At 45.0% G+C, this 27,206-nt stretch overlaps 1 protein-coding gene across 1 annotated transcript in view; it reads left to right on the plus strand.

Annotated features, from left to right (window-relative positions):
• The window catches only part of LOC146196254 (uncharacterized), a 138,686-nt gene extending 111,944 nt beyond the window's left edge, over positions 1-26,742 (plus strand). Inside the window, exons 2-7 of the mRNA XM_084596354.1 lie at positions 1,016-1,160; positions 9,138-9,237; positions 14,117-14,202; positions 16,895-16,999; positions 18,024-18,077; positions 25,218-26,742. Coding sequence (XP_084452480.1) covers positions 1,016-1,160; positions 9,138-9,237; positions 14,117-14,202; positions 16,895-16,999; positions 18,024-18,077; positions 25,218-25,367 — 640 coding nt within the window. The 3' untranslated portion in view covers positions 25,368-26,742. The remainder of the gene's footprint in view (positions 1-1,015; positions 1,161-9,137; positions 9,238-14,116; positions 14,203-16,894; positions 17,000-18,023; positions 18,078-25,217) is intronic.
• The last annotated feature ends 464 nt before the right edge of the window (positions 26,743-27,206 follow it).

A 27,206-nucleotide genomic window follows, 5' to 3' on the forward strand; every position in this document is an offset into this window, starting at 1 on the left:
GACCTGGTATTGCCAATGTGGCTCCCACATAATGATTGCATGCTCTAACTTAGGCCGAACGACGCTCTTAAATGCTTGAAGCTTAACATCAGGAGTTCAACATTTCAGTTTACGTTTTAGAAAGACAAAATGCCGTTTAGCTGAACTATATATTTGATCCAAGTGTACACCTCAAATTAAAGTTTCAGTTATTGTGACGCCTAAGTACATTAATTTGTTACACCTTTGGATTTTAGTATTGTTAATTCTATAGGTAAAAAGTAGGGAAGATTTCCTACTGGTTATGCTCATGGCAACAGATTTCATTGGATTAGTTTGCATATCCCATTTCATACACCAATCATAAACTTTTTCAAACACTGATTTAATAACATTTGATTACCAGCCGTTCTTGCGTGGCAAAACAAGAGACATTCATCTGCAAACATCCGCACTCCCACATGACTGTGAGCACGTGAATTATACATGCGCAGTGAGAGCGTACCTCCTGAGAACACTTGAGACCACTGTACCTCCTGACATTTCAAGAAAGAATTAGCACCTCTCGAAAAGGGAAGAAAGAAATGAAAATTACTTTCGATATTTACGTGATAAAATATATAAACATAAGATGTCATCTAATATAGCTTCTCTGTTGGGGGGCGCTCCTTTTTCCTTCACTGCGCATATTGCCGTGCTCCCGTTTGCGCGGCCCGAGTTTTGCCTCTGTCTTATTTGCTAGTTTCGTTCGCCAAGCAGTCGGAAGCACCAAGAAGAATAGAGAGGTGAGCCAACTTTGCTCATACGAGCACGTAATTAGTGAGCCATCATAAGTTGGGACTAGCAATGAACCTAATAGATGGCAATGTGACTGAGTCTGCAGCAAACCTGCGGCGCTGGAAGGTAGGTAGTAGCGTAAAGTTTGTGAAGTGAGACTTCTGCTTCACTCCTGAAGGGTCATGAGTGAGGAATAATTCAAGTGTAAAATAAGACAATGATTCACGTGTCCTTAACCAGAGGCCGCCTGTGGGCGCAGGTGCCGGTGCGTGGACGAGGCGTCATGGAGCACCCAGTCGCTGAGCGCCAGCGCCTCGCCGCACCGCCAGTCGCCCATCATGTCCTCCTGCTGCTTCTGCTGCGACACCCGCAACGGATCGCTGGCCACTGCCGTTGCGTCCATCGTGAGTGGCATGGCGCTTTCTCTGGGAGTCAGGTTGTTGCATGCTGTTGAGTGGAATAGCCTTGCGGGTTCTGCCAGCAATTGCTGCATCTTAGCGACATCTAAATATTAATAATAATAATAATATTCGGAGTTGAGGTGCAGGGTGATACCACGAAAGTCTACGTCCCCGCGAACACCATCACCCAAAAAAGTCATCAAATGCTTCTGTAGAGATATGAAGTCCAGAAGAGCATCTGGAAGCACCTTTAAGGAGCGAAAAGACTCCTTCCTAAATATTTTTCGTGAAACGACTTTTCTCTGGTACAGCTGACATCCGGGTCAAAGACTGTGCTTCTCAATCCTTCGCAGGATTTTGCGACGCTGGCTTTGTGAAAGTAAATATATGCTCATATTTTTATGTTTGTATTACACTTTGTATTATAATCGCAAGCTTTATTTTGCTGTAAGCAAAACGAAATTGAACCAGAAACCAATAAATGACAACAAAATTGCTCCCCAATTAAACCAAACAAAAATGAACTACAAATATTGAATGAACCACAAAGGTGGCATTCTTGACAGGCGACAATGCAGACTGGTGTTTAACGTGCCAAGCTGTCAACAGTTGTGCGATATTATAAAAAAATGGTAATTTTTTTATAATATCACACAACCCCCCCCCTCCCCCCCCCCCCCCATGCTGCACCATACGGAGAACTGAAGGTCAACCCTTCAGCAAGAAACCCATGCTATAAATATTGAAAGGCGGACTCAAAATCAATCAAGGTGTCATGATACTGATCCGAACGAGACCCTAGCTTCGTAAGGCCACCAGAGGGGCAATGCTTTCTGCCGTTGTGGAGGACACGGCTACAGTAAGGCGTACCGATCAGGTAGTATTCAAAGACGGAGGATGAAACTCAGCTACTCTAGCTCCTCTGTCCTTGCCGACAGAAGCCTCTGTGAAAAATTGAAAACGGCGAGCATATTTTGTTACAAGATTCTCGAGTACAAGCGAACAAGCCGCCACCAAACAACACATCTGCTTAGCGCGAACGTGACGAATGGACAACGTACAGAGAACACGCGCAAATGGCCAAGGCGGTCTGCACATTTCTCAATAAAAGCCGAAATGACTAACGTTCATCACTCTGTAGGCGCCATTATCGAGCTTCAACGGCAAAGCAATAGTTCTAATGAAAGCTAAAGCTTATTTAAACAAAACAAAAAACAAAACTTCTTCCTAACTTCGTCGTAACTGCTACGCCGTACTAGGGAGGAAGGAAGGCAAAAAACGAGGGTTATGAGAGACTGAACAAAGCTTACTAAAAGGAAACCTAAACTAGCACTCGTCAAACTGACAGGCGAAGCAGCATCACCTCGGAACGCTCCACCAGCGTGGTCTAGTCGGTTGGTGTTGTCACCATCTTCACCTTTCTTTTTTGCTGCTCGTAAATTGTGTCAACTTGAAAGCCTCAGCCTTAAAACATAACCCCGTGATCGCGATGATGCGAGCGCTCACTGTGATGATGGTAAACAGCTTGCGAGCGTGAAATGACCGAGAAGTGGTTGGTGCACTTCAGTTCAGTTCAGTTCAGTCGTTCAGTCGTGTCCGACTCTTCGTGACCCTATGGACCATATCACGCCACGCTTTCTGGTATCTGACTATCTTCCTAACATCACATAACTTCATCCGCAGCGCCTCGAGGATGCCATCTAACCATCGCGTTCGCTACCTACCCCTTCTCCGGTGACCCTCAACCTTTCCAACATCAAATCTTTCTCCAGCGACTCCTCTCTTCTCATCAGATGACCAAAGTAGGTGAGCTTTAACTTTAGAATTTGGCCCTCCAATGAGCAGTCAGGGTTTATGGTCGACAATATCGACTGATTTGATCTTCTGGCCATCCAAGGAACTCTCAAGAGTCTCCGCCAGCACCACAATTCAAACGCGTCAAGTCTTCGGCGGTCAGCCAACTCTCGCATCCATACATCACAACTGAAAGACCATAGCACGAGTTATACGGATCTTGGTTGGCTGTGCAATGTCTCTGCTCTTGACTAGGCGGTTAAGGCTAGCCATGGCTCTCTTTCCCAGAATCAGGCGTCTCCTAATTTCATGGCTGCAGTCTCCTTCCGGGGTAATCTTGGAGCCCAAGAAGAGAAAATCTGTCACAGCTCCCACTTCTTGTCCCTTGATCCTCCAGGACTTGATAGGGCAAGACGCCATGATCTTTGTCTTTTTAATGTTCCGTTTAAGCCCAAACTTCTCACTCTCTTCTTGTACGCGCATCAGAAGTCTCTTGAGTTCCACTTCACTTTCTGCCATTAAAGTGGTATCATCCACATATCTAAGCTTGTTGATACGTTTCCCAGCAATCTTCACTCCAGCTGAAGACTCGTCCAGACCGGCCGAAATCTGCCGCTGTCCTAGCATCTGTGTTCTTGGAGTTGATGTGTTATATTGCTTTAGTAATCGTTATGTGAATGGCACTTTTATTTTGGTAATACAATCACCTAAAAAGCTTTGAAATCAATGTAATTATATGCCTTTCCACGAGTACACGTTCCACAGCGCTGCTTCTTAGGTTCAGCCCAAGCTCTAACGCAGGCACCCAAGTGATTTAGTCGAAGGCTGCTTCTTGCGGACGTCTTGGTGGCTGGAAAGACGTCCGTCGCCCAAAGGAGAATATTAACATGCACAGCGCATACGCCAGCGACAGACTGTCGCTCATAACACCGACAGCAGGGCAGTCGTCTTCCCTGCGCGCGCTCTTAGTGATTCACTCCACGTAGGCAGAGCCCGTGGGCGATGGTTGAGTCCATGCTTCGATTTTCTCACACCCTGCAGCAGATGTGGTAATCGCATCGAAACGCGGGCTCGCCGCATCCGTACCATGACTGCCACCTTCATTAGCTCTTCCATTCGCCCTTCCATTCACGGAAATGTCCTCGTAATCATGCGGGCGTAACGGACGCCTCTGTCTATCCAAGAGTGTCTTTCCCGAGCACAGAGAAAGTTGTGCTTCCTTCAGAGCACTACAGAGCACCATAACCAACCGCGTGTGCCTGCCACGGCGGAACCGCGTTCCTTACGACAGCGTCTCCTGAGTGGTGGTTTGGCACTGGAGGACGTCGCAACTGCTTTCTTGGCGGAAGTCAAGCGCGACGTACATACTACGCAAAGATAATGGACTATATATTGAGCAAAGTAACGTCTCCAGCTTCGCATTTTCACAGCTTCTTTTCTTTTCTTTTATTTTTGCACGTATACTCCACATTAAGAAAATGAGCTTTCCAACTTGCTAAAGGCTAACATTTATAACGCCAAGGGCCTATTTCGTCTTGACGAACCGTGAGGATGGGGGTAGCGGCGAAACCCGAATCTATATCTTCAACACAACTTTAGTATGGGCTAGTTAGTACGTATATGGCTTGAAGAAAAATATTCAAATCCGCCTTTAAAGGTGTGAGGCGGCAGCTCAAAGGCTTTCGTCAGCGGTTCCCCTTGAGGAAAGAAGCAAGGAAACGTTGTTAAAAGTACTGTAACTGTCATACGTATAAACAAATTCTGGGTAGCTGGCGACAGAGTAAGATTATATTAACGTGTACAGTCAACAAAGATAGGCAAACAAAAATATTTTAGACCAATCCCAACAACATCCGTTGCCTGCAAGCTGCCAATCCATGCAATGAAGTTGAAAATGTAGGCATGGATCGACAGTAATAAAATACTTGGGGAACTGAAGAACGGTTTCAGAAGTCTGAGGTGTTTGGATGATAGTAGTTCCGCGCTAACCCGATGCATCGAGAGCCAAGGCGCATAACAGACCTCTGCATATTTAGCCTTCCAGGACATTAGCGGCGTCTATGGCAGCTTAAATAGGGACCTTCTGTAGAATATACCTAAAGGTGAATATACGGAGAAATAAGGGGTAATTTATTTGTGGCAATTGAATTTCTAAAGAAAACTTACCAAGTAATAAAATAAAAGTTGTATGGGTGGGATAAGACGTACAACTGTTGAGAAGTGCAACAAAGGACTAAGGCTGTTAGCATCACAACCCGAGACTGCATGTGTGCCTTTGGGCCTTTAATGTATGCCGTATTTTATTTGGTTTCATTTTCTGGCTCGGCACATTGTGTCGCCTTTATCGGAGCACACCAAGGTCCCTCGCCACAGAGCTGCATGTAACTTCTAGTTTATTTTTGTTTTATGTACGTAGCCAGAAAGGCTGCATCTTTTCTTAGCTGTACAGTGTATTACTGTTGTAATAATAAAGATTTCGCGTTTGTCAAAAAACACAAAAAAAAGCCACAACTGTTGAGAAGCGCAATAAAGGGCTAAGGCAGGGTTGTTCGCTTTCAACGCTGCTATTCATGATTTATGTGCGTCTCTCATAGCCTGAGTTGCTTTGGGACGTTAAACCCCACAAACCAACCAATCATGATTTATGTGAAAAATAGGGAAAAGAGACTGCGAGAAATCCAACTCGGTTTTGATATCTCCAACAGACTAGGAAAAAGGAACGATAAGCAGTGGGTAGCAAGTTTAATGTAGGCGGACCATACGGCACAATTATCTGATAACAATGAAAATCTATCGGCACTGCTCAATACCTATGAGATGAAGAAGATGCTCTAGGCCAGCGCAAATACGTCAGGTCTGTAAAACCTACTATGACCATGCCCTACGAACGCGTCTGCGTGGTCTATTGGTAGCGTATCTATACTCTGCATCCAAGAGCCCCTAAAATGTTGCTTCCTGTGCCACCCCTTCCACCTCATTTAAGTTACCGGAGATGACAGCTCCTCCAAACTTTGTCATGCGGTTTGGTATCGTAACCTCTCACAACCAACCAAAAAATCAGTGCTCGGCCTTGTCACCTGGCAGTTGCCGCCTGCCAGTGCCATGCCCTTCACTGTCAGCTCATAACGCCTTACTTTTTGTGGAACGAGGGCTTGAACGATATTGCATTATGTATTCGGACACCAGTACCACGGCCGCTCAATGGACGCCGTGCAAGTGCCCCCCAGGAAGCTCACGCAGAAATTTCATCAGCTGTGTGCCCACAACCCAGCGTTACTGTATGACTTTGTGCAAACCTACCAACAAGAACCTCCCCATTTGACCGCCAAATGCGTAGCGATAATTTGTCTATTTTATAATGCGATGCGTCCGATCCGTAACACGCCAACGCAGGAGCACGGGTCATCCCTACCATCTCCGTCAAAACCGCAAAATTCGTCACTCAATCAACCTAGAGTTTCCATTCGAGCATCGACACTCTTCTACCGCACCTGAAGAAGACCGAAAGGACTACAATTAATTGAACTGCCTTAATCCGCACTGCAGCATTTCGTAGGTAGGTGAAGAACCTAGTGATATAGATGTCGAAACAGCCGTGCTTAGATGACTGTCGATTTGCGGATTCTGCCGCGTAAATGTAGGCAGAAAACAGGCTATAACCATCTCCTTCTCAACAGGTCTGCGAGACAAACGGAAATGACGACGTAAAAGAGAAGAAAAAGAGTAGATTTCGAATGTCGACATAAAGCTTGATAATTCTTTCTGAATTGCCACCAATAAATGTTTGAGAAGCGTTAACGAGGACTTCATTTATTTCTTCTGTGGTAGGAATCCGAGAGGAGGAGTAGGAGAAAACAACGTTATTCAACGCACTATTAAGCGTCGAGAATGTCCTGCGCTTGAGTCACCAAGGCCAACTAGTATTTCAGCTGGTCAGAGGCTAACCAGGCCCGCCACGTTGGGGGAGGAGGGTGTGGAAAGTGAGGTGTCTGTATTGCAACAGTGCAGGAAAACATGCAGAGTTCTAAGTTTGCATAATGTTCAGAACAATTTGGGCAAACGGGGAAATGTCTGATTCGGTATAGAAACGGTCGCGCAGGAGTAAGGAGTATATTTAGTTGTGTGCGTCTAATTATGCGTATTTGCGTAGTAGTGATGAATTTTGCTGTTGTTGTTTGGTACATCAATAAATATCTTGTATCGTGGGTATAACATTAAATGAACCACTAGAAAACTAATGTGACACTCAATTCAAAAATTTAAATAGAGCGATGTGAAAAAAGACGTTTAAGCATCCTAAGGTGATAGCAGCAGTAAGGTAGTCGCACTTAAAATTATCTTGGAGTTACAGCGTAGTATACAAATGCAGCATTCGATGATAGCAATATGTTCTGGCACACTCTGGTGTCATTCGTTGCAGTCGTTGTAAGGCGAATGATATGGTACTTGCCGATATAAAATATTTACCTTTTTTGCGTTGCTTATTTACGAGGTTCATAATTAAACTGGTCTGAGTTTTCAGTTCTTAATTGGTCATTTTATAAAAAAGGGCTCTAAACATGGGATCAGAACACAATGTTATGCAAACCGAAAAATCCATTCCTGCATTGGTGGTGAAACCAGCTTTCTTAATTCCACCAGAAAAGGAATTAGAGAATTGCTCTGTGTTCTTGACTCTGGTGGGTACTCAGCGAACACGTTTTATCTACAGCCATCACAACTTTTCTACCATATTTTTGAAAATGTTCGACATTTCCTCCTAAATTTTCCAACCGCTTTTTTTGTTCCGGGCTCGTCAACGGTGGGAAAGTGAAGTTTCATTAGTGGCTTACTGAAGAGGCATTAGAAAGTTTTTCTAGTTCTCGAGAAGCACAGGACGAGAAGAAAGGGTGACGAAGACAATACGTCCTTCCTTCTTCCCGCGCTCTACTCGAATTTCCTACCTCACCTACTGAGTTTTAATTCCAATTGGTCAATTTCTTCGCTAGTTCACCAAAAGTGGGCATTGTTTAGTTATTTGAGAACTTATGTCCTACAAGCAGAATCCAAGTGTCCCCGGTGGTTTAAACAAAACATAAGCAAAGACAGCGAATTAATATAGGCAAATATAAAAGACACCAGGCGCATGAATACTAGTCTGTACAAAATAGACGGCCCGCGTGACCAGACTTGTTATATTGCAAAGATATCTCTGAGGGCCAAATTCGATCGGTGAGAACGTTCTAACACAATCCCGTGGAATTATGCACACCAACGTGGACACCAACGTGGACCAGATGCAAGCGAATTTGTATGACATCGCAAATGCCTGCAGAAAAAATACGATGGTTCAAACGGCGTTTGCTAGGCTGTCGCGCTGCTATCGTTCATGCGTTTATTTATTCGACCGGATTGCTTAAACAATGAATAAATGCGGACGTCACGAAGAGAATTCAAGACTGACAGACAAAATCGGCTTGTTTAGGCGCTTTCGCATAAGGCGCCTCTGCCTTTAGTACGAAAGAGTTAATCCGGATGTTTAGAGCCTAGAAAAAGTCTAAAGCTTTTATGCTCACATACAGTGCTTTCAAAGTAATAAAATATGCCTACCCAGGAATTTTGTAGTGGGAAGAAAGCACTAAACATGATAGCTATCGCCGCAGCCAACAACTTCCGCCTGCAAACGGCAAAAAAACGATGTCAGTGCTTTCACGTGTTTCGATCGGCTTAAACGGTTTTAAACCCTGGCTAATTTTGTTTGATAAGACGACTGTTTTTGAGAATATTTTATCGGTTTTTGGAGAATAAGTCATTAATATCGTCATGATCTTCAGCAGAGCGCATGGGTGAGACCGTTTACCAAATTGCTAACGAAACGGAATTGTGTGCCCAAAATAACCTCCTTTTGTAGCGCCTTGCTGTTCTGAAGGAACGCTTTCGATGCCTATTTCGTTATTATTCGCTTCTTGCGGGGAGGCAGAATGCACCAGAGATAGCATGACTTTCACTTTCAGGGTTTTTCATTTGCAAACACAGGAGGGGACAGCAGATATATTATTTCTTCCTTCCTTTCAAGCGTTTTTGTGCCCTTTCGCCTCCGCTTTCCCTGTTTATACAACTTTATTTTTGACACTGCGGGTTAAAGCGCTGTACATTCACTGCGGAATGCACGACATCCGCCGACGCCTGCGTTCTCTCTCTTCGCAGCTCACACGCGGCCTGACCATCCTGGGCTACTACCTCATGGTGACAGCACCGCGCTACGAGAACACGCGGCTCCACAAGCAGGACGAGAAGGCATTAATAAGTGAGTGTGCCACCCTCAGCAGGAGGTTGGTCGCACCGAGCACGGAAAGCTCAGTAGCGAGCATTCGCGCCGTCAGGACATGTTTCTGGGCGGGCCTTCGAACTATGATGTCTGACCAAGTTTATTTGTTTATGTTTCTACGCGGGCTGAAAGCTGTGGTAGCAACATCGCGATTTGTTTTGTCAGGTATGGTCGCATAAAGGTTTGTTAACAAACTTTAAAACCTATTTCATGTTACATGGTGACTAGAGTTAGGCCCCGGCATACTGCGCACTTTTTTCGATTCTCCGATTACGCCTCTTTTTCCCAAAGGTGATCACGTGACTTTTACTCATCAGCGCACTCCACTGAAGCTGACACCTCAGCACCGTTTAGTACTGAACTGTTGCCGAATGTCCGTTGTTTCGTCACTGTTCTTGTGTTTTTTGGCATTTGTTCTCACCAAATCGCACAACTTAATGGAAAAGCTAGATGTTTTTTTCTTCTTGCATACATGGATGTCGTTCCCTTAAACCACAAATGATTTGTGGTGTTCTCAGGAGAGGATGCAACCCACCCACATGGCGAATGTTTTCTTGTTTACACGTGGAAATGAACCTTGCAGCAGCTGCCGCGCTACAAACAAGCTGTGTGGCACAATACATTAGTAGCGCAGATTGTTGAGCCAGTTGGTGAAACGACATATCCAAATGCACTTGGCGCTAAAGACGGCGGGACAAAAGGAAGAAACACGCAGACACAAACACTCGAGTGCCCGTGTGTGCGTCCATGTTTCTCCATCGCGTCTATTCACCTTTTACGCAGTTTTCTTGGACAGATCACTCAATACAACGCTACACTTTTAAGAAAAATTTAGTTGTACAGCTTAAAGTATTTATAGTGAGCAAGCACCTTTTCTAAAAGCCTTACCAAGCATAACTACCGGAAGCAAGAGTAAAGGCTTTGAATACCACCTCGATTACCATCTTGGATGCTTGCGCGGGCGGACCCATATTCAATTGTGGTCCCGCAGTACGTATATACATTAACTGCGCTAGCAGCCAAAATGTTCGAACTAGCAATTAGAAGCTTCTGGCTAAGGTGGATGTTCTGTTCTTCTCAGTGATAGTGTTTTCTTAATACGTGAGGATTACTATTATTAGTTAAAGGAGTGCACACCTAATTTTGATGGCATTTCTTTTTTCTCCTTAAATATGCGTAAGACCTCCCTGTTATTCAATATATGGTTTTCACCCAGAAGCGCTAAATAATTTATAATTAAATTTCATTTTCTCACCAGTTTCATTTTCGGTTTTAGTAGCCGAGAGATGACTGTGACGTCACAATCAAGTGTAGGTCACTCACTGCATGAAACAACTGCGATATAATCCATCGGTGTGATTCCTGTTCATGGTACACGCTGGCTTTAGTGTTGCAGTGAATTCAAACGACACATAAACGATTACATCAATAATTTTTTCATCCCTCACGTGACCTAGACTCGACTTTGACTTCACGTCCATCCCTCGGCTGTTCAAACTGAAACCAAAACAAGTGAGAAAAATATTTATGAGAGATTTTTTTGTGGTCATAGGCAAATATCACGTGGTATCAGTGTACACTAATGTCTTACGCGCAAGGAAAAGAACTCGAAGCCAAGAATTAAGTGTCTATACTCCTTTAACCAAACTTTGTCCGTCTGGTGCAATATTCAGTCACCGCCACCATCCAGGAGTCCTCCGCCTACCACACACAGGGCTTTTTTCTGCATGCATCACCACTTTTGCATCAATCAACAAATAGCCTTACCTTCACCTCATAATCTTCACCAACCACCCACCTCTACCTTCTAAGGAGACGTCTCTTTAGAAGGTAGAGGTGGGTGGTTGGTGAAGATTATGAGGTACCTCCACCCACATTTTCCTTATATCCACCTTCACCACCACCTTCCAGGAGTCCTCCGCCCAACACCCACTCACCTTTTTCTTGCATCCATGACCACCTTCCCATCCACCACACACCAGTCTTACCTTCACCCCATAACCTTCACCACCCATCCACATTCACCCTCTGGGGAAATCTGCACTTCCATTTATCTTTTATCCACCTTCACTTTCCAGAACCTCCAACTACCACTATATGTCCCCATCCACCTCACAACCCATAAATACCTACGCATCCACCCATTGCCACCCTCCAGCATGACTACACCCACGAGACGCCCACGCAGCACCAGGAATGAAGAGACAGCGAAGTATAGAAGAAAGGCGCAAAAAGGGGACAATCATAGTAGAAACGAAATGAATAAACACACTGGTAACGTATATTTGCGTCAGATCGTATGATCACAAGTGCATTTTTCTTATTTGGATGCATCTTTTGATTTGTAAGAGGGAAGTAATTGCAAGCAGTAACTTCTTTTTCAATAGTTAGACGAGCAGCGAAAGTGCAGGGGAAACCAATTACCGTTTTCCTTGTCCTACGACAAATGACCATACGACCACACGATTTGCGGTTAGTCCGTAAACATTCTGCGACATTCTTCGGTAAAATTACCCGAGTTGGGATACCGTGCCGAAAAGCTACACTGGGGGTCAAACTCATGGTGGCATTTATCGATCGAGCACCGTGTTCCAATTCCAAAGAGACCACTCTCACCGAAATCGAAATCATTACACGTCAGAAAGGACCGCCAAACAAACTACAGATGCTGCCATCGCGGCATGCTTCGCAAATAAAATGCATGTGTCGACATGCATTTTTAGGCGCGGATCCCTCAGTCTATACTTCATAATCATTTGCCTAAAAACTGCAGAAATCAGTTCTTTTCTGCATGGAAGCCACGACTTTGAATCAGTTGTCAGATTATCAATAAACTCAACTTTATCTGCCATAATTCGGTAGTTGGGACAAACCCCAGCTTAGCAAAAGGGGCCAAAGATTCAATTTGTACTGGTAAGGATAATTGTATGTTAGCCTCTGTGTCTATTCAAGAAGAATGTTAGACGTCAAAAAGGCAGACGAGTAATGAAATCGGCAAAAGTTTGGTTTGAAAAAGTTGAAATGGCAGACAACGAAGAATTGACTTGCTAGTCGTTCATGTTGAAGACCTTGTGGCACGTGTAGAGATTCTAGAAACGAGGATACAGTTAATAAGTAGAGAAAAGCAGGAGCAGTGGAGAATGTTTGGCAGTATAACAGCAAAGAAACAAATGGCGGGTCAGTTCTAGAGTATAGGGCTTAGCGTCTTGATGTGATGAATGCGCTATTACGGATATTGTTGTGGAGGGTGCCGAACAGCAATATTTCGGATTCTTTAACATGCACTCGCACTGCAAATAACTTGGAAGATTTAACACTTCCCCTCGATTTCATTTGGCCGCCGCAGCTGTAACTCGATACCGCGACCTTGAATCCCCAATAGCGCCAAAGCAACCAGCCCAATGACTGCCATTGAATTTTCTATAGCGAACATGGCGGTCCGGACATGTCCGCTTGTCAAGTGCTTACGTAGCCAACAGCCTCGAACGACGTCAAAAGGCACGGTCACTCAGGACTACGCTGATATGACTAATACAGCAAGCAGCGCTAACCGCAAAAAGATCAAGGACATATCACTAGAGCCACTCTCGAGGCCAACTGGATAGTAAGGGCATGCCAGACATGGTTCTCGGTAAAGCCACAGAACGAAGGCATTAAGGCTAAGAGTTAGCGCGAGAGCGTACAAGTGCTCATCACAGAAGACTCAGCCCTAAAAAGGTGTGTGGATGGGGATAGGATGGTCACACTCGGTATCATTCCAGTAAAAGAGGCAAATCAATGCTAGATAGAATTTTTTATTGTAAATGTTTATTTCGCCCACATATGTAGCCTTCCCACCTAGACGTCAGCCAGAAGGCCTTGGACCCTAGCAGCTGCTTCGGCCTGTTGGGCACTCTTCATTTGAATATCCGGACTGGAGCAGAGTAGTTCCGGTTGGTCTAACGACTTTATGCTTCTTCCCTCAAATGAACCCTGAAGGCATTCTCAGAGGATATGATCACGATCGGCACTGTCCGTGGTAGTACAGGCAGCCTGACACCAGATTTGAAAACAAGCTGGTTTTCAAGCGACGCCAAGTGGTGACCTCAAGAATATTTAGCCCGCCCTAGTCTAAAGGGTTGTACGATCTCTTTAACACTCTAAGTAATGCCTCCCCAAGAAGATGTCGGCAAGCCCATGAACTAGGTCTGAAAGTCATCAAGCTCAATCGTTCGCAGACAGGGAGGTATGCTCAGGTGCTCAGATTATCCGAAATTGTCTGCTTTTCCTGCTGGGCAGCAGCATTATCTTCACCTCTGGAGAAGTACTCCCTGTTCCGAAGTTTTTCATCGCAACCTTAGATTTGCTAACTACCATTTTGGCTAGCGTGCATACAATTGAAACTGCTATTGCCGATTCTTCTCCGATTTCAGAACAGGGACAGCCAGCGTTCACAGTATGGTCAGCGTGTTGAGCCACAGTCGAATGTCTTCATGTACGACACGCTGAGAATCATGCATGCCTGATGAGAAAAATGTCGCGCTTTTGGCGTCCACGTGGACAGTAGTAATGTACGTGAGAGGCAAAAAAAAAGCGATAGCAGTACCCAAAGAATTGTATGTCATGATATTTTTATGATGGCGATTGATGACGGTGATTTGTAACCGACTGCCGCTTAAACGTTGTTATGATCCATTTAGTTCAACGCGAAAGCATAACACGTTCAAGCTCTATATTTCCTACCCTGCTTGATAAAAGCCTTCTGCAGCACTAGAGGTGTGTACTATAACCCTTGCAAGTTTTAACATTTATGCCTTGGATCATATTAATCGTGGAGAGTCTGTGATACATCAAGCCACTTTTTTTTCTGTTATTTCAGATCCCCACTACGTCGCGATAGCCATGATAACGGAAAGTTGCATAGAAATTTTCTTCTCTATCATCCTTCTCATCGGCGTAATAAAGGTAAACATTCTCGTCTCTTTCTCACTCTCTCTCTCTCTCTCTCTCTCTCTATCTATCTATCTATCTATCTATCTATCTATCTCTCTTATTCAGCAAGCCAGTTGATTGTAAAACTGAACGGTTGCGGCGATCTCAGCATTAAAACATAATTGCGCACAGGTTCTGAGAAATGCACACGCTCAAGCCAAAAGCACTCTGATCCATGCTTAATGCTGTGCTTTCACATCGCTCTTTATGTATACGTCAGTTTAAGTATGCGTGTGCGTATAGTAGAAAGGCGAGAGTGGGAAGAATAGAGAGGGATTGAGCTTCTTGCAAGTTTCACCATAAAGTGGCGACCACACGATGGGGTACCATGCGACTCTCTCAGCGAGTACATACTTTAATTTTTATTATTTACATCATGTGAATAATGTAAGAGGCTGGAGTTCCGCATAAAAGGCAGACGCAGCTACAAATTGACAGGGGTGCAGTTCCTACACTGGGCGTTCATAATAAGTTATTAGGTTATAAGTTATAATAATACTGGACAGAAATCTTTTGCCTAAACGTTAGAAGCTATTATGTGACCGCATATTGAACAAATAACTGATTACCATTAGTAGGCCCTCTTTTTGCAACTTGCAACTTTTTCCTAATACCAACATAAAATTAGATATTTATTACTACAGCTGCTACACTTGCGGGGATCCTTGGGTTTGTTCATGTTGCCACTCTGGCTTTGCGAGAGAGCATTATTATTTCTGCTTCTTCCTGCTAATTGAAACACAGATTAATTGCATTAATTTGGGTAGAGCGAAAATGAAAGCCCAGACTCTCGGACCCACAGACGGGTATGCTACTAGGACACGTTGGTGCAGGCCGAATAAAAGTGGACCTAGCGAGAGCGCGATGCGAACGGGAAAGAGGCAATAACGCAGTTGTTTTGGACTCTTACGCAATACGCAAACATTTATAAAGAAATACAACATGTGAAAGATAAATTCTACGCTTTAATGGAAGCACGATATCCACGTGAGATTACCGGAGACTCTCTGAAAATGTTGCTTTTCATCGTTTAGGAAAGCACAAGATTTCTTTCTTTTATGGTGCGTACTGTGTTGAGCTCGAGCACGCGCTTGCTGCTTTCCTCGCGCTTGTTCTTGTCCGCGCTCGCATGTGCCTGAGTTTGCCGTGTCCATTCCTTCTTTTCTTTTCGGTGCGGGATTGTTACTTTGCGATGGATGTCTCGCCGAGTCCGCAAGATGTATATAAGTATGTCGAACCGTTTTCTAGGCACACTTGAAGGCATGTTGTACACTAGGTGAGGCAAGCAGAAACACAAAGGCAATCGCGCGAGGGAAAAATAGGTAGGAACAAGCGCAGCCAATCTAAGCACAAATGATCGCGGAGAAGAACATTGAATTCTTAGCTGTAGACAATGATGACGTAGTTCCGTATGACATGATATTACAATTAGGCTTTCAGAGCATGTGCAATCGCCGAACGGCTGTTCACCGTCTTAATCTTCATGTCAAAGCTATCCGAAAGTGTTTTGATGGTGCTGTTCGACAGATGAATGATGTTTTTAAAGCTCAGTCGTGCACACATGCGTTCATCAATGTGTTGAAAAAAGGGACCATTTTTAGCATTCTCTAATTAACTTTATTTATTTATTTATTTATTTATTTATTTATTTATTTATTTATGTATTTATTTATTTATTTATTTATTTATTTATTTATTTATTTATTTATTTATTTATTTATTTATTTATTTATTTATTTATTTATTTATTTATTTATTTATTTATTTATTTATTTATGTCACCAACTGCACTTGGCGGTATCAGATAAATAAATAACTGGTTCGCTGGCAAATCGGCCTGTCTGTAGTTTTTGTGAAACAAAGACAGTGAAGACAAAGTGTCTATAAATATGTACGTGCCCGCGATAAAACGTCCTTGATGCTTGGAATCCGCCAGGACTGCCTCAAGTTGAACGCGTGACACAATTGGATAGTCAAAGAAATTTAAAGAATAATTTGTTCGAGAGAGTGTTAACAGCGAGCATTCTATGTTGTAAACTTTGCGTCACCGCTGCTCCCATGTATGGCTAATTGGCCTAATGGAAAAAATGCACAAACATTTCCTTAGTTATAAATTTCATTGTGCTATTCCTTGCGTGTGCATGGGATCAGAACATCGAACAAAATGCATGCTGTCCTGCAGTGGGTTAGTCAAGAATAACCACAGGTTTGACGGTACATTTTTCGCCCTCTGACCATTAACATTAAGAGATAGGAAGCGTGCAGAGTGGGTCAGAGAAATAACTCAAGTTACTGACATTCTAGTGGAAATTAAGAAGAAGAAATGGACATGGGCAGGACATGTAGTGCGAAGAGAGGATAACCGATGGTCGCTGAGGGTAACAAACTGGATTCCAAGGGAAGGAAAGCGTAGCATGGGGAGGCAGAAAGTTAGGTGGGCGGATGAGGTTAAGAAGTTTGCAGGGGTCAAGTGGATGCAGCTAGCACAGAACAGGGCTAATTGGAGAAATATGGGAGAGGCCGTCGCCCTGCAGTGGGCATAGTCAGGCTGATGATGATGATGATGATGATGATGATGATGATGATGATGATGATGATGATGATGATGATGACCTACCTCACTCATCTAAATGACTACATCGCTTTCGTTCTGGTTCCGCTGCAGGCCAACCACCGCTGGTTACTGCCGTGGATCATCTGGTGTTTCTTCAATATTGTGTACATATTCGTCATTGCAGTCATGCAGGTGCTGGCCGCTGTGTTCGCTTCGGTACGCCATTTTTGTTTCCCGTGCTTACGCATTAGGCACAATTGAACCGAGACAATGTTTTCACAACAGCTCTAGGCGGAGGTGTTCTCCACTTGACTTCAGTATTTAAACTACGAAGGATGCAAACGTAATGATGTCCATGGTCATCACAATTCGCTGCAAGCTCCTTCACCTCCTTTGTAGGGCCTTGTGCTTCTTCGACCTAGAGAACTTCAAATTTTACCTTAGTAAGACCGTACACAAGATCACTGCATTAGGTGCTTAAAGTATTGCATCTTCAGTAGTCAGCTAATTTTACAGTACGTATCTCCCAGGAAGGGTGATGCCAATAAGAAAGCCTTGCCACTCGGCAGCACGATCGCTTGGTATGATTCGGGCTTCTTACTAACCGCCCTAGCAGCCCAGCGGTCATAATGCGTGTATGAAGACAAACACGTGTTGCTTCACAAAACCCATCTCAATTTTTCTCGCACTAGAGTGTCGTATTGACGCAACTGTAGTGAGATGAACTTATCTTTTGCGTTTCAACGCGCTGCTCCTGCGCCTAGTTGGATATTTCTCCAAAGCAAAGCGGTGCAATGCGCTTAGTGCTAAAATGCGTATTTTTATAGCTAAGAATCGGCTGCAGTTAAAAATCGTAAATAAGCCCGAGGTAACTATTTACCCGATATCTCAGTTAGAGAGTGTGCCAGAGTATAGTTTGCTGTCATACAATAAACTCTGTTAAGCATCTACAACAGCGTACCTCCGAAATAAGTCCCCTCTTCATAACAGAACATTTCTGATCCAGTCAGAGTAGGAAGAAAAAAGCACGCATAGCGTAAATATGCAATGCAGCGCAAGTTTCAGTTGATCTTGACTAATGATGTGAGGATGAGCTACGGATAAGAAAAATTGTCCCGCTGTGTGTTTCCGCGTTCCTTGATATATGATGCGGCTGCAAAGAAAACCTTGCGTATTGGGGTGCATTCCTCAGGAATTCTAAACCTAGCCACGTGCTCTCTCCACGCTCCTCTTCCTACAGTCTACGCACGCCCTGGGCAGCGCCATGGGATCCTGGATCGGATTCTTTGTATCTGTGAGTATTCTCTGATTACTATCATCACACAGCGTTTGCTTGTGCCACGTGCCCACAGCATGCCAAGTAACAGCACGTCTCAAATGTTTCAAAGTTGGCGGTAAAGCTGCATAAGCTCACTCACTTCGCTTGCGGCATAAAATAATCAACAAAACCAAATGCGATTCACCGCAAATTTAGCCATTACTTCTCCCCCAGCTCTATGGTGAGAGTCGACAAGCGGGAGTGCAAGGCATGTGCAACCGACGATGGCTAGCAGCGGGCCGCCGAACATTCTTAGCATGACTAGGAGCCGCCTTCATTACTAACAGGGAAAAGAACGTAGCTGGGAAAAGAGCGGCGAGAACGGAGCTGCAGTCAGGCGCTCGCGAAAAAGGATTTACGGGCACGCGCAAGAAGCGTAAGTTCAGATTTTGAAAAATAGATCTCTGCTCCCGGCCGCTAAGCCATCAGCCCTCGGCCGCCGACAGCCGCATATGACCCGACGCGGCCTCCCTCGTCGGCGGCATAGCGCGGCGGATGAATATTGGACGGTCCCAGCTGGGTATTAATAATAGAGCGGCCGCCCGCATTCCGCCCCGGGTTTATCACCAGCGCTGGCAGTGCTTTGGCAGCGAAGACCGAGGAGGGCGTCCCCGCTGCTTCTGCTGATTTGCAGGGGCCACCGGCGACTTGTAAAGAATACGCCCCAGCGCTGTCTTAGCCGCGCTCGGTGTGCGTTCTACTCGTTCTCAAACTAAGCGAGGAAAGTGAACTATGGAGAAAGTGCCAACTCACATCGTAGAGAATACGGAAGTAATATCAGAGTGTTCACAATTTTGTGTTCTTTCTTGTGTGAACTTAACAGAATTACCACGCGCCTTTAAGATGTACCCTGTTTCTGCGTCCTCAAACCAGGGCGGGAAAAATATAACGCTGCAAGAAATGAACTCAGATGTTAGCGTACGCATAGCGTAGTCGAAAAAGCGTCGGTTTCGTTTCATTTATTAATTTATTTTTTGCGAATTTACTTACGCAGAATTGACCCATTTCTCCTTAGACCGCTGAGTTGGGCCCTTTAATTCAGATTTATGCTAACAATAAAGCACTGTGCGACAAAGGCTCGACATTAGAAATATTAGGCTCCAGTTCATAAAGTAATAAATCTGCAACGAATTTGACGAGAACGCCGTGAATGCCATCATCGTAAGACTAACCAGAAAGGAGAATCCGCTACATTACTCTGCCAGCTAGCCCCGTTTTTATTGCTAGGCACTGTTTACTTGGAGTCCAGCCGGCGTTCTTTCTTTCCGCGGTATCACGCATTCTGGGGCTAGAAGTAACTCCTTTCGTTATTGTAAGCGTACTCCGCAGCGTTCAGAGGCGTCAACTGCGGGCGCAGGTTATGGTCGGTATAGCGCTAAATATTTTCAGTGGCTTTAATTTAGGCACACCGCAAAAGACGACATTATATCTTTGGCGTTTGTTAATCTTACATAAACGCAAATTATACCATTGCACTAATGAGGCGCAAGTATTTCGCGCACAATACGTCGGCATTGATTTTTTCAATCACCATTGGTAACCGAAACCAAACTTTCGAGATAAACAGTTCCCGCGCCTCCAGCTGCACTGCCTTTCCACCCGGCTGGGCAGGTTAGAGGTGTATGGAGCGAGTGACCGATTGTACTGAACCATGAATAGACCCTGCAGTCTCCAAACACGTCCCGTGCGTTATCACGTGGCCACTCTGAGCAGTGTCCCTTCACATCACGTTTCCCACTAACGACACGGCTCTCATTTACGCGTCTTCCTCCGGCCGACACAAGGATCCCATCCGTCCTGCGCATCGTTTTCAATTAACCGGTCTTTACCTGCCAGCGAAGCGACACCCTTGTCCCATGAGTGGTGCGGCAGTCTTTCGAGCCGTCTGCGAAACGGGCAAGGCCGGTTAAGGGCACAGAACCTCGTTGCGGCATCTTCGCAGCAGCACAACACAGAACAGCTTGAACCGTGCTAGGCTGACGCCTGTGCGCCAAAAATATGGAAACTATGGCTGTGAGCCACAAACGTGCACACAGCTCATTCTATAGAATGGGAAAAATGTTTCACTCTTCTGCGGCAGCTGTAAGGTAGCCACCCTGGTTGCCAACGTTACTCGGGGCCCGTATAAGGACGCCTAGGTGTCTCACCCGCTCCAGTGTTCTCAGCCAAGCATCGGTCGGACAGCAGCGGCAATTGCTGTCCTCTCCTAAGCTGACCGTAGCGGCCGACTTTTCTTTCGTGGACAGCGGCGCGTGCCTCCGTACAAGAGACTGCGTCATTAAGAGATCCTAGCAGCTCTCGGCATCTGTTCCGGACGCTCCATTCGGAACTGTAGCACTTAGTTGCAGGCGCCCGCAGTCCGAACTCCGTGCGCTTGCTGGAAACCAGTCCGCAAGGCTGCGTGACTCGTGTATGCGTAGGTTGAAAAGGCTTCCGCTGGGCTTCGTGCAGCCCTTCTCCTTTCTTTGCCGAAATTTATTCGCGCCGCTCTGTGTTGCTGCAACACCGCAATTCACCCGTCCTCCTGCCTTCAGCGTGGCTTGCTAGCTCATCTCGCAACCGGTCGATGTCTGGCTCGATTGTGGTCATCATTTCTGGCGTGGCAGTCTGGGGAGTTTGGAGTTCGTGCAGTGTTGCCTGGGGATTTATGGCGCATTAGCGACTATGATTATCATGCACCAACCTCGCGCAAACAAACAGGGGCGTTGCTGAATTTGAAGGGACGTAATGTGAAACCTGCGTCCGCTGGCGCGGTAGAGTGCCTGCACTGCATTCCAGTACGGCTTTGTTAGCCCATTTGAAATCTGCCCTGATCCTAAGTGCAGGAGCCGAACAAGTAGCGTGAGAGACGTGTCGACAGTCACGAGTGAACACGTGAATTCCTTGTGGCAAGCTGCGCATCGGCACTCCGCCGATGAGCTGTACGCACAGACCACCACGTTCGGTTGGTCATTCCAGCGTTAGTGCGCAAATTCCCGCATGCAGAGCTGTCGAGTCCCGATTGGCAAGAGGGAATGTTAAACTACTACATCGATTTGTCGTCACCGTTTCCCGTGCGAAAAAACGTTCAAATTTTTATGCATGTACTGATGCAGTGCCGATACGGTCGACAAACTGTGGCCCGTAGGTGGCTTCTTATCCCGAATTATGTTTCGCTAACTGGCTAGAGGTTGCCACCAGTTAAAGAAGAATAGACTATTTTTATCAAGAAAGAGTACGCAGATCAGCGGTCAGATACATGCAAGCAACATTGTTTTTTTTTTTTACTTGCATGTAGGGCTAAATTTTCAAATCAGTAGAAAGCAAAAAAAAAACACATCAAGATGCTAAATCTTACTCCTGCACATATATCAGCCACACGAGTATACACGAGTCTGTCAGGATGGACTTTACTCAACTGCACATAAATTTCAGAAAATGTGATGTTTCCAGTAGTTTGTTTTCGTGTTTGTCTCCAGCCGAAGTTTATTAAATCCCTCAAAAATCCTAGAATAATTTTTTTCACATCGTGTTCTTGGTACTTCAGGTATCCGACATTACCATTCTTTTTGCTTATATTAAGCCTTTTCAGCGAACACGCCAGGGCAAATCAACGCAAATTACAAGTTGAGTGTAGTTGTATGCTACAGGTTGGATTAGCCTTGCTTATTCTGCTGGCAATTGCTCCACCGTAACGTCGCTTATGTGTTAAGAAAAAATCCTAATATCTGTGAAATCTGCCCCATTATGCGCACAATCACTTACAACAGTACATATTTCACTCCAGCAGTCACCATCTATGTACACATTCACTCACAGTATAAAGTAGTCCGCTCCAGAAGACACCATCTACGCACACATTCACTCACATATGAACATAATTCATTCCAGCTGTCGCCATCTAGAGTCAAGATCAGTATCCTGCAGAAATCGTAAAAAAAAGGCGTGAAACTTTCCTTCTGCACGTCTGGTTCCCACTCGGATAGACAATGTCCTGAAGTGCACTGTGAAGGGCTCCTGTCTTCTTGATGGAAGCGAGCATCACACACCTTTTTGTGTTGTACTCTGGACAGTACATAATATAATGTTCTATGTCCCCGGTACTCAACCATTTTAGTACTCTGTGGAGTGCGCCCCACAAGTCACGTGTGACCAAGCGACTGAGAAGACATTAGGCCACTCTTACATCGAATTCGCACGGGCTCTGCTAGCATACTCGACATCGTCTCCGCTGTGTTCGCAAATTACGAGTGCTTTATTTCTAATAATCAGTAAACAATATTTCAATGTATATAAGAGGTCATGGGTTCGGTTCCCACCATCGGCACGTTGTTTTTCCTTCTACTTTATGTTTAATTATCTTTCCCCTAAACAGATAACATTACTAATTTATATGATTTTCTCTTAACAGTCGTTAGCGCAGCTTTTTTCCTAAGTTCTGAAACTGACTGCATTCTAGAATAAGCACTATAAATGAACCTAAGGGCCTTGTTCTACGCACGCTCACATTTCAAGATATTTTGTTCGGTGTATGGCTCCCAAACAGGGCTTGCGTAGGTAAGTAACGGTAGAATTGTCCCATTTTGTACGCCATCATCTTCACTTCAGGCGTGGCGTCAGAAAGCTTCTTACACAGTGTCCAAAGCTTTCCTATATATATATATATATATATATATATATATATATATATATATATATATATATATATATAAGCAGACAATTGAAAGGGAAATGGGGCTGGTTATTAATCAGTTTAAAGGAGCGAACAGTCTACGAGTGCAAGGCAAACGTTGGGTTTCTTCATTTTTTTTTATTTGTATACTGTTGGAATCGACAGCAATTACTCTTATGGTGATTATAGGGATAAAATACATAAAATGCAAAGCGAAGAAAAAACAACGTGCCGATGGTGAGTGTCGAACCCACGACCTCCGAATGTCGCTTCCAGTGCTCTTCTAATTGAGCTACATCGATTTGATTTCTTTATTGCCTAATTCATTATCAGATATTACACGTAAAGAACATTACTACACACACACACACACACACAACACACACAGAGAGCATATTACGTGACAAATACACAACATTGGTTAAAACCACGCCAAGCTTGACGAAGCCAAGCTTCAACAAGTTACCGTTTACAAACCAATATTCCTGACGAACACAGATTATAAAACCTTAATAAAAATTCTAGCTAAAAGGCTTCAAACTGTGACGGAAGAATTAATAGGACCACATCAGACCTGCAGCATTAAAACCCGAACCATATATACTAATATCCACAAGGCACGGTCTGTGCTGGGGTGTTGCGACACCTTGCACGAGAGCGTTGCCTTGCTCCAGCTTGACCTAGAGAAAGCCTTCGACAAGGTGCCGCACGATGTCTTGTTATGAGTTTTAGAGCATGAAAATGTGGACTCAGTTATTTGCAAAGAAGTCGCAATGGCGTACAGAGGGTGCACGACGCGCCTGATAGTAAATAAGAGAGTGGGTGAGCGCATCTAAGTGCAACGCTCTGTACGTCAAGGCCCTGTCGCCATTGCTGTTCTGCTTGTATATTGAACCATTTTGTCTGAGCATTATTGACAGCAGCAGTGTCCAAAGATTTCGTATACATGCAGCAGAGGTCCGCATACTCGCGTATGCCGATGACATTGCCGTGTTTCGTGCCGACTACGAAAGCATCCGCAGTGTTGTCAAATTGGGGAAGGATTTTTGTTCTGTGAGTGGTAGGGCTGTGAACTGGGATACGTGTCCGGGTTTCTGGCATGAAGCGTGGTTCACAAACCCTGACAAGCCCTGCGAATTTCGTGAACATGCCTTGAGTATCAACCCCAGTGAAGTATTTAGGAGTGCCACTAGAAAACTACCGAGACAGTGAATCATATTAGAACCAGCAGCTTTTATAAATACATGAGAAGGCCGACAGACTTAAATGATTCGGTTGGTCAACGTTTGCCCGTGCTACGATTTGTCATTTATTTCTTGTTACCAAGGTATGGTACATGTTACAAGTACTGCATTGTTCTCGTGTGACTGTGCAGAGATTTCACCGTGTGTTCGCCATTTTCGTGCGGGGAAGTACTTGGGAACGCACCCGCCGAACCAGCTTGTTTCATCGCGTCCGCTCTGGAGGAGTTGGTTTGGCGCATTCCTATTTGCGCTATGTGGTTAACCGTTTTATGTTCTTCTGTGATTCAAAGGACCCATTTTTACGAGCTGTGTGTCAGGTTAGATTGCACAAAGTGCTACCAAATTTTGTTGTAAGTTCGGCGAGCATGCAAGGGAGGATTTTCGGAATCCTTAAAGAAGTGTACATGTCATGTCGTGTATCGCAGGCCCGTTTTTCGTTTGAATATTTATCAACTTTGACGGGAAAGAAACTTTACAAGGACTCATGCGATGTCTTTCTCGCAATCCCATTGTACAGATCGTTCTACTGTGCAAGTCCATGGAAGTCAGTCCTTAAACGAGTAAAACATATGGCTGTACCAGGGGGAGCAAGAACTTTATTTTTCAAGCTCCAAAGCAATACACTAGAAGTTAAGACTTATTTAGAAATGAAAGGTTTTTTGTACCTTGGGGAAATCACTGTTTGATATCCCGCAAACCGGAAACTATCGAACACGTTTTCTTAGACTCTTGGGAAGCCTTTTTCTTCTGGGACATTCTACAAAAAACTTTTAAAAACTGAGCTACATCGACCGCTGTCAAACCTTCCGCTTCTTTGGGTATTTATGTTGACCTGGACTGAGGAAACCACCCACGCTATTCCGTTAAACAAATAAAGTTTACTCTCTCTTGACTAACCTAAATCTGTGAGCGTGCACCACCGCCATCCTCATCCCTAGCGGCGGATGTGAAACATCCTGTTATACCTTTAGCGTCCCGTAGCACGTGATCATTAGGGAGGGCGGCAGATCATGTATACGTCATTAAAGAAGGGGAAATATATAAATGTTGATGCCTCTGTTTTTCATTCCCTCTCTTTTGCTCTCTGAAGGGAGAAACGAAATGTCTCGTCTGAATTGCTATCAACGTGCCCACATTTGCCACGGTGATTAGCGTTCTAATCGAATCCAATCGCGTTTCGTACTGTGTGACACGCCCTTTCCTTGTCCCCTCTGCAAACAGGTGTACTTCCTCAAGTGCGTTCTGGCCTACTACCAGACTCTGCAGTGCGAAGCCGAGCTGAAGCCGCCGCCGGAGCCCGAGACAACGGAGCCCCTGCACATCTACCAGCCAGACGAAGAGCCACACTGCAGCAAGAACATGCGCGCGTAGCCCACCGGCGGACAACGCCATGAGAAGGCGACGACAGGACACAGCGTGAAGCACACATTGCGAGCAGACCTCGACTCCCTTTGAGGTCCTCTGGCTGCAGGCAGTCAGCTATGTTACTGCCCCGCGGTCATCTTTAAGGCAGCTTGCTGGATTATTCTACCAGCATTCCTACTTGTTACCTTCACTTTAGTGAGAGGTGCAGGAGAGCTGGGTGTACTATGCTTTTTTTTCTGCCGCTGCGTCAGAAATTTCTCCACAACACATGCTGCGTGAAACCCGTCTGTGCGAATACGCCGATACCTCGCTGTAACATTATTGAGACGTTGCGAGACGATGGTCGTACTATAAGTTCGGCAAGGCCTGTTTTGCAAACACTGGCAGACTCTACAAATATGGCGCTGGAAATCCTGAGCACTCGCAGACAAAGGCTGTGGTAAAATAGCTCAGTTGAAGGGGCTTGCACGCCACATGTCAGCACATGTCACACAATTCTGCCATGAATAGCCAAGCCTCGCACTTCTCGCCAGATGAAGCGCTGCTTCAGACGGTCCGCAGTTTTGCTTCGAGTGACTAACGAGGGACAGCGCTGAACCCTCTTCCACAACAGAAACGGCACAGCCCAGAAGTTAACTCCAGCTGACCACTTCAGGCCTCTGACATGTAGCAGTAATCGCTGTTTGAACAACCTCGGTTGTACAAGTTCATGGCCTGCTGCACACAGGCGAATTCCACTATTGTTTTTTGTTTGTTTGTTGTTGTTGTTTTTTTCATTTCAACAACCGCTGGTAGTGTAGGTGATCTGAGATGATAGTTTAGCAGTGTACAGTCGTGAGCAAAAGTGGTATACAACACTCAGCCGGTGGCGGAGCTCGAGGAAACTGCACGTCATTTTTATATAGCAACAGCTATCCATGCTCGAGACAATAGTGGCAGGGCCTCATTTAGTCCACATGCGTGTGCCGATGTCGCTGTCCCTTACGCACCCACTAGATGGCATTTCGACGCAGTTTTCCTGAGCTCTGTCACCAGCCGAGTGTAGTATACCACTTTTGCTCATGACTGTACATCATTCGTTAGTTGCTTCTCAACCATCGCAAGAGTAGTGACTTTGCTTAATGGCTGTCAATATGTTCTCTAAGACCGACAGTACTCTACAACCAGAAAATTTAATCAACCGACGTCTTTTTGCGAAGTGTGAGCCTTTCTAAACCATCTTCGGGAAATACAGAACACCTTACCTAATGTAGCCATAAAGCGGCACGTACAACGCGCTGGCCGCGTCGTCAAAAGTCTTGCAAAATTTCCCGGTAGGCGATTTAGTCGCACCGGCGGTTCGGCGTAAGCTTTTTTATTTCACTTAACTTTATTTCCTTCAAGACCCTCATGGGTTATTCCAAAAAATTTGGGTATAGCTATAAACAATCGTATGTACAAAAATATATTATTAATTAAACATTGTAGCTGACCCTTAGCTCCGTCCTTAATGGGCAGCTGCATCACTTGCCGAGAATTCCGCGGTATTCAAGGAGTCCATTTCGGTGTAAAGTCTTCTCTCTCTCTCTCTCTCTCTCTCTCTCTCTCTCTCTCTCTCTCTCTCTCTCTCTCTCTAAGTCACTCAGTTAGGGTTACCTCAAGGATGTGACGTCACCCATCTGCCGTCAGCTATGAGGACCAAGCGGGAACGAGTGCGCTCCAACGAGAGGAGCTAAGACGGGCGCAATTTCTAATTCCTCTATAGCCTCTTCCGACGCGCCATGCCTTCTCGTTCTTCCCCGCCAGCGACAAAGGACCTGCTGCACCGTCCGCCATAGCAATATGGAATGAAGCTCTGAATCACGG

The sequence above is a fragment of the Amblyomma maculatum genome, chromosome 3, assembly GCF_055883805.1.
Source record: "Amblyomma maculatum isolate TAMU_Amacu chromosome 3, ASM5588380v1, whole genome shotgun sequence".
Taxonomy (NCBI): Eukaryota; Metazoa; Arthropoda; class Arachnida; order Ixodida; family Ixodidae; genus Amblyomma; species Amblyomma maculatum.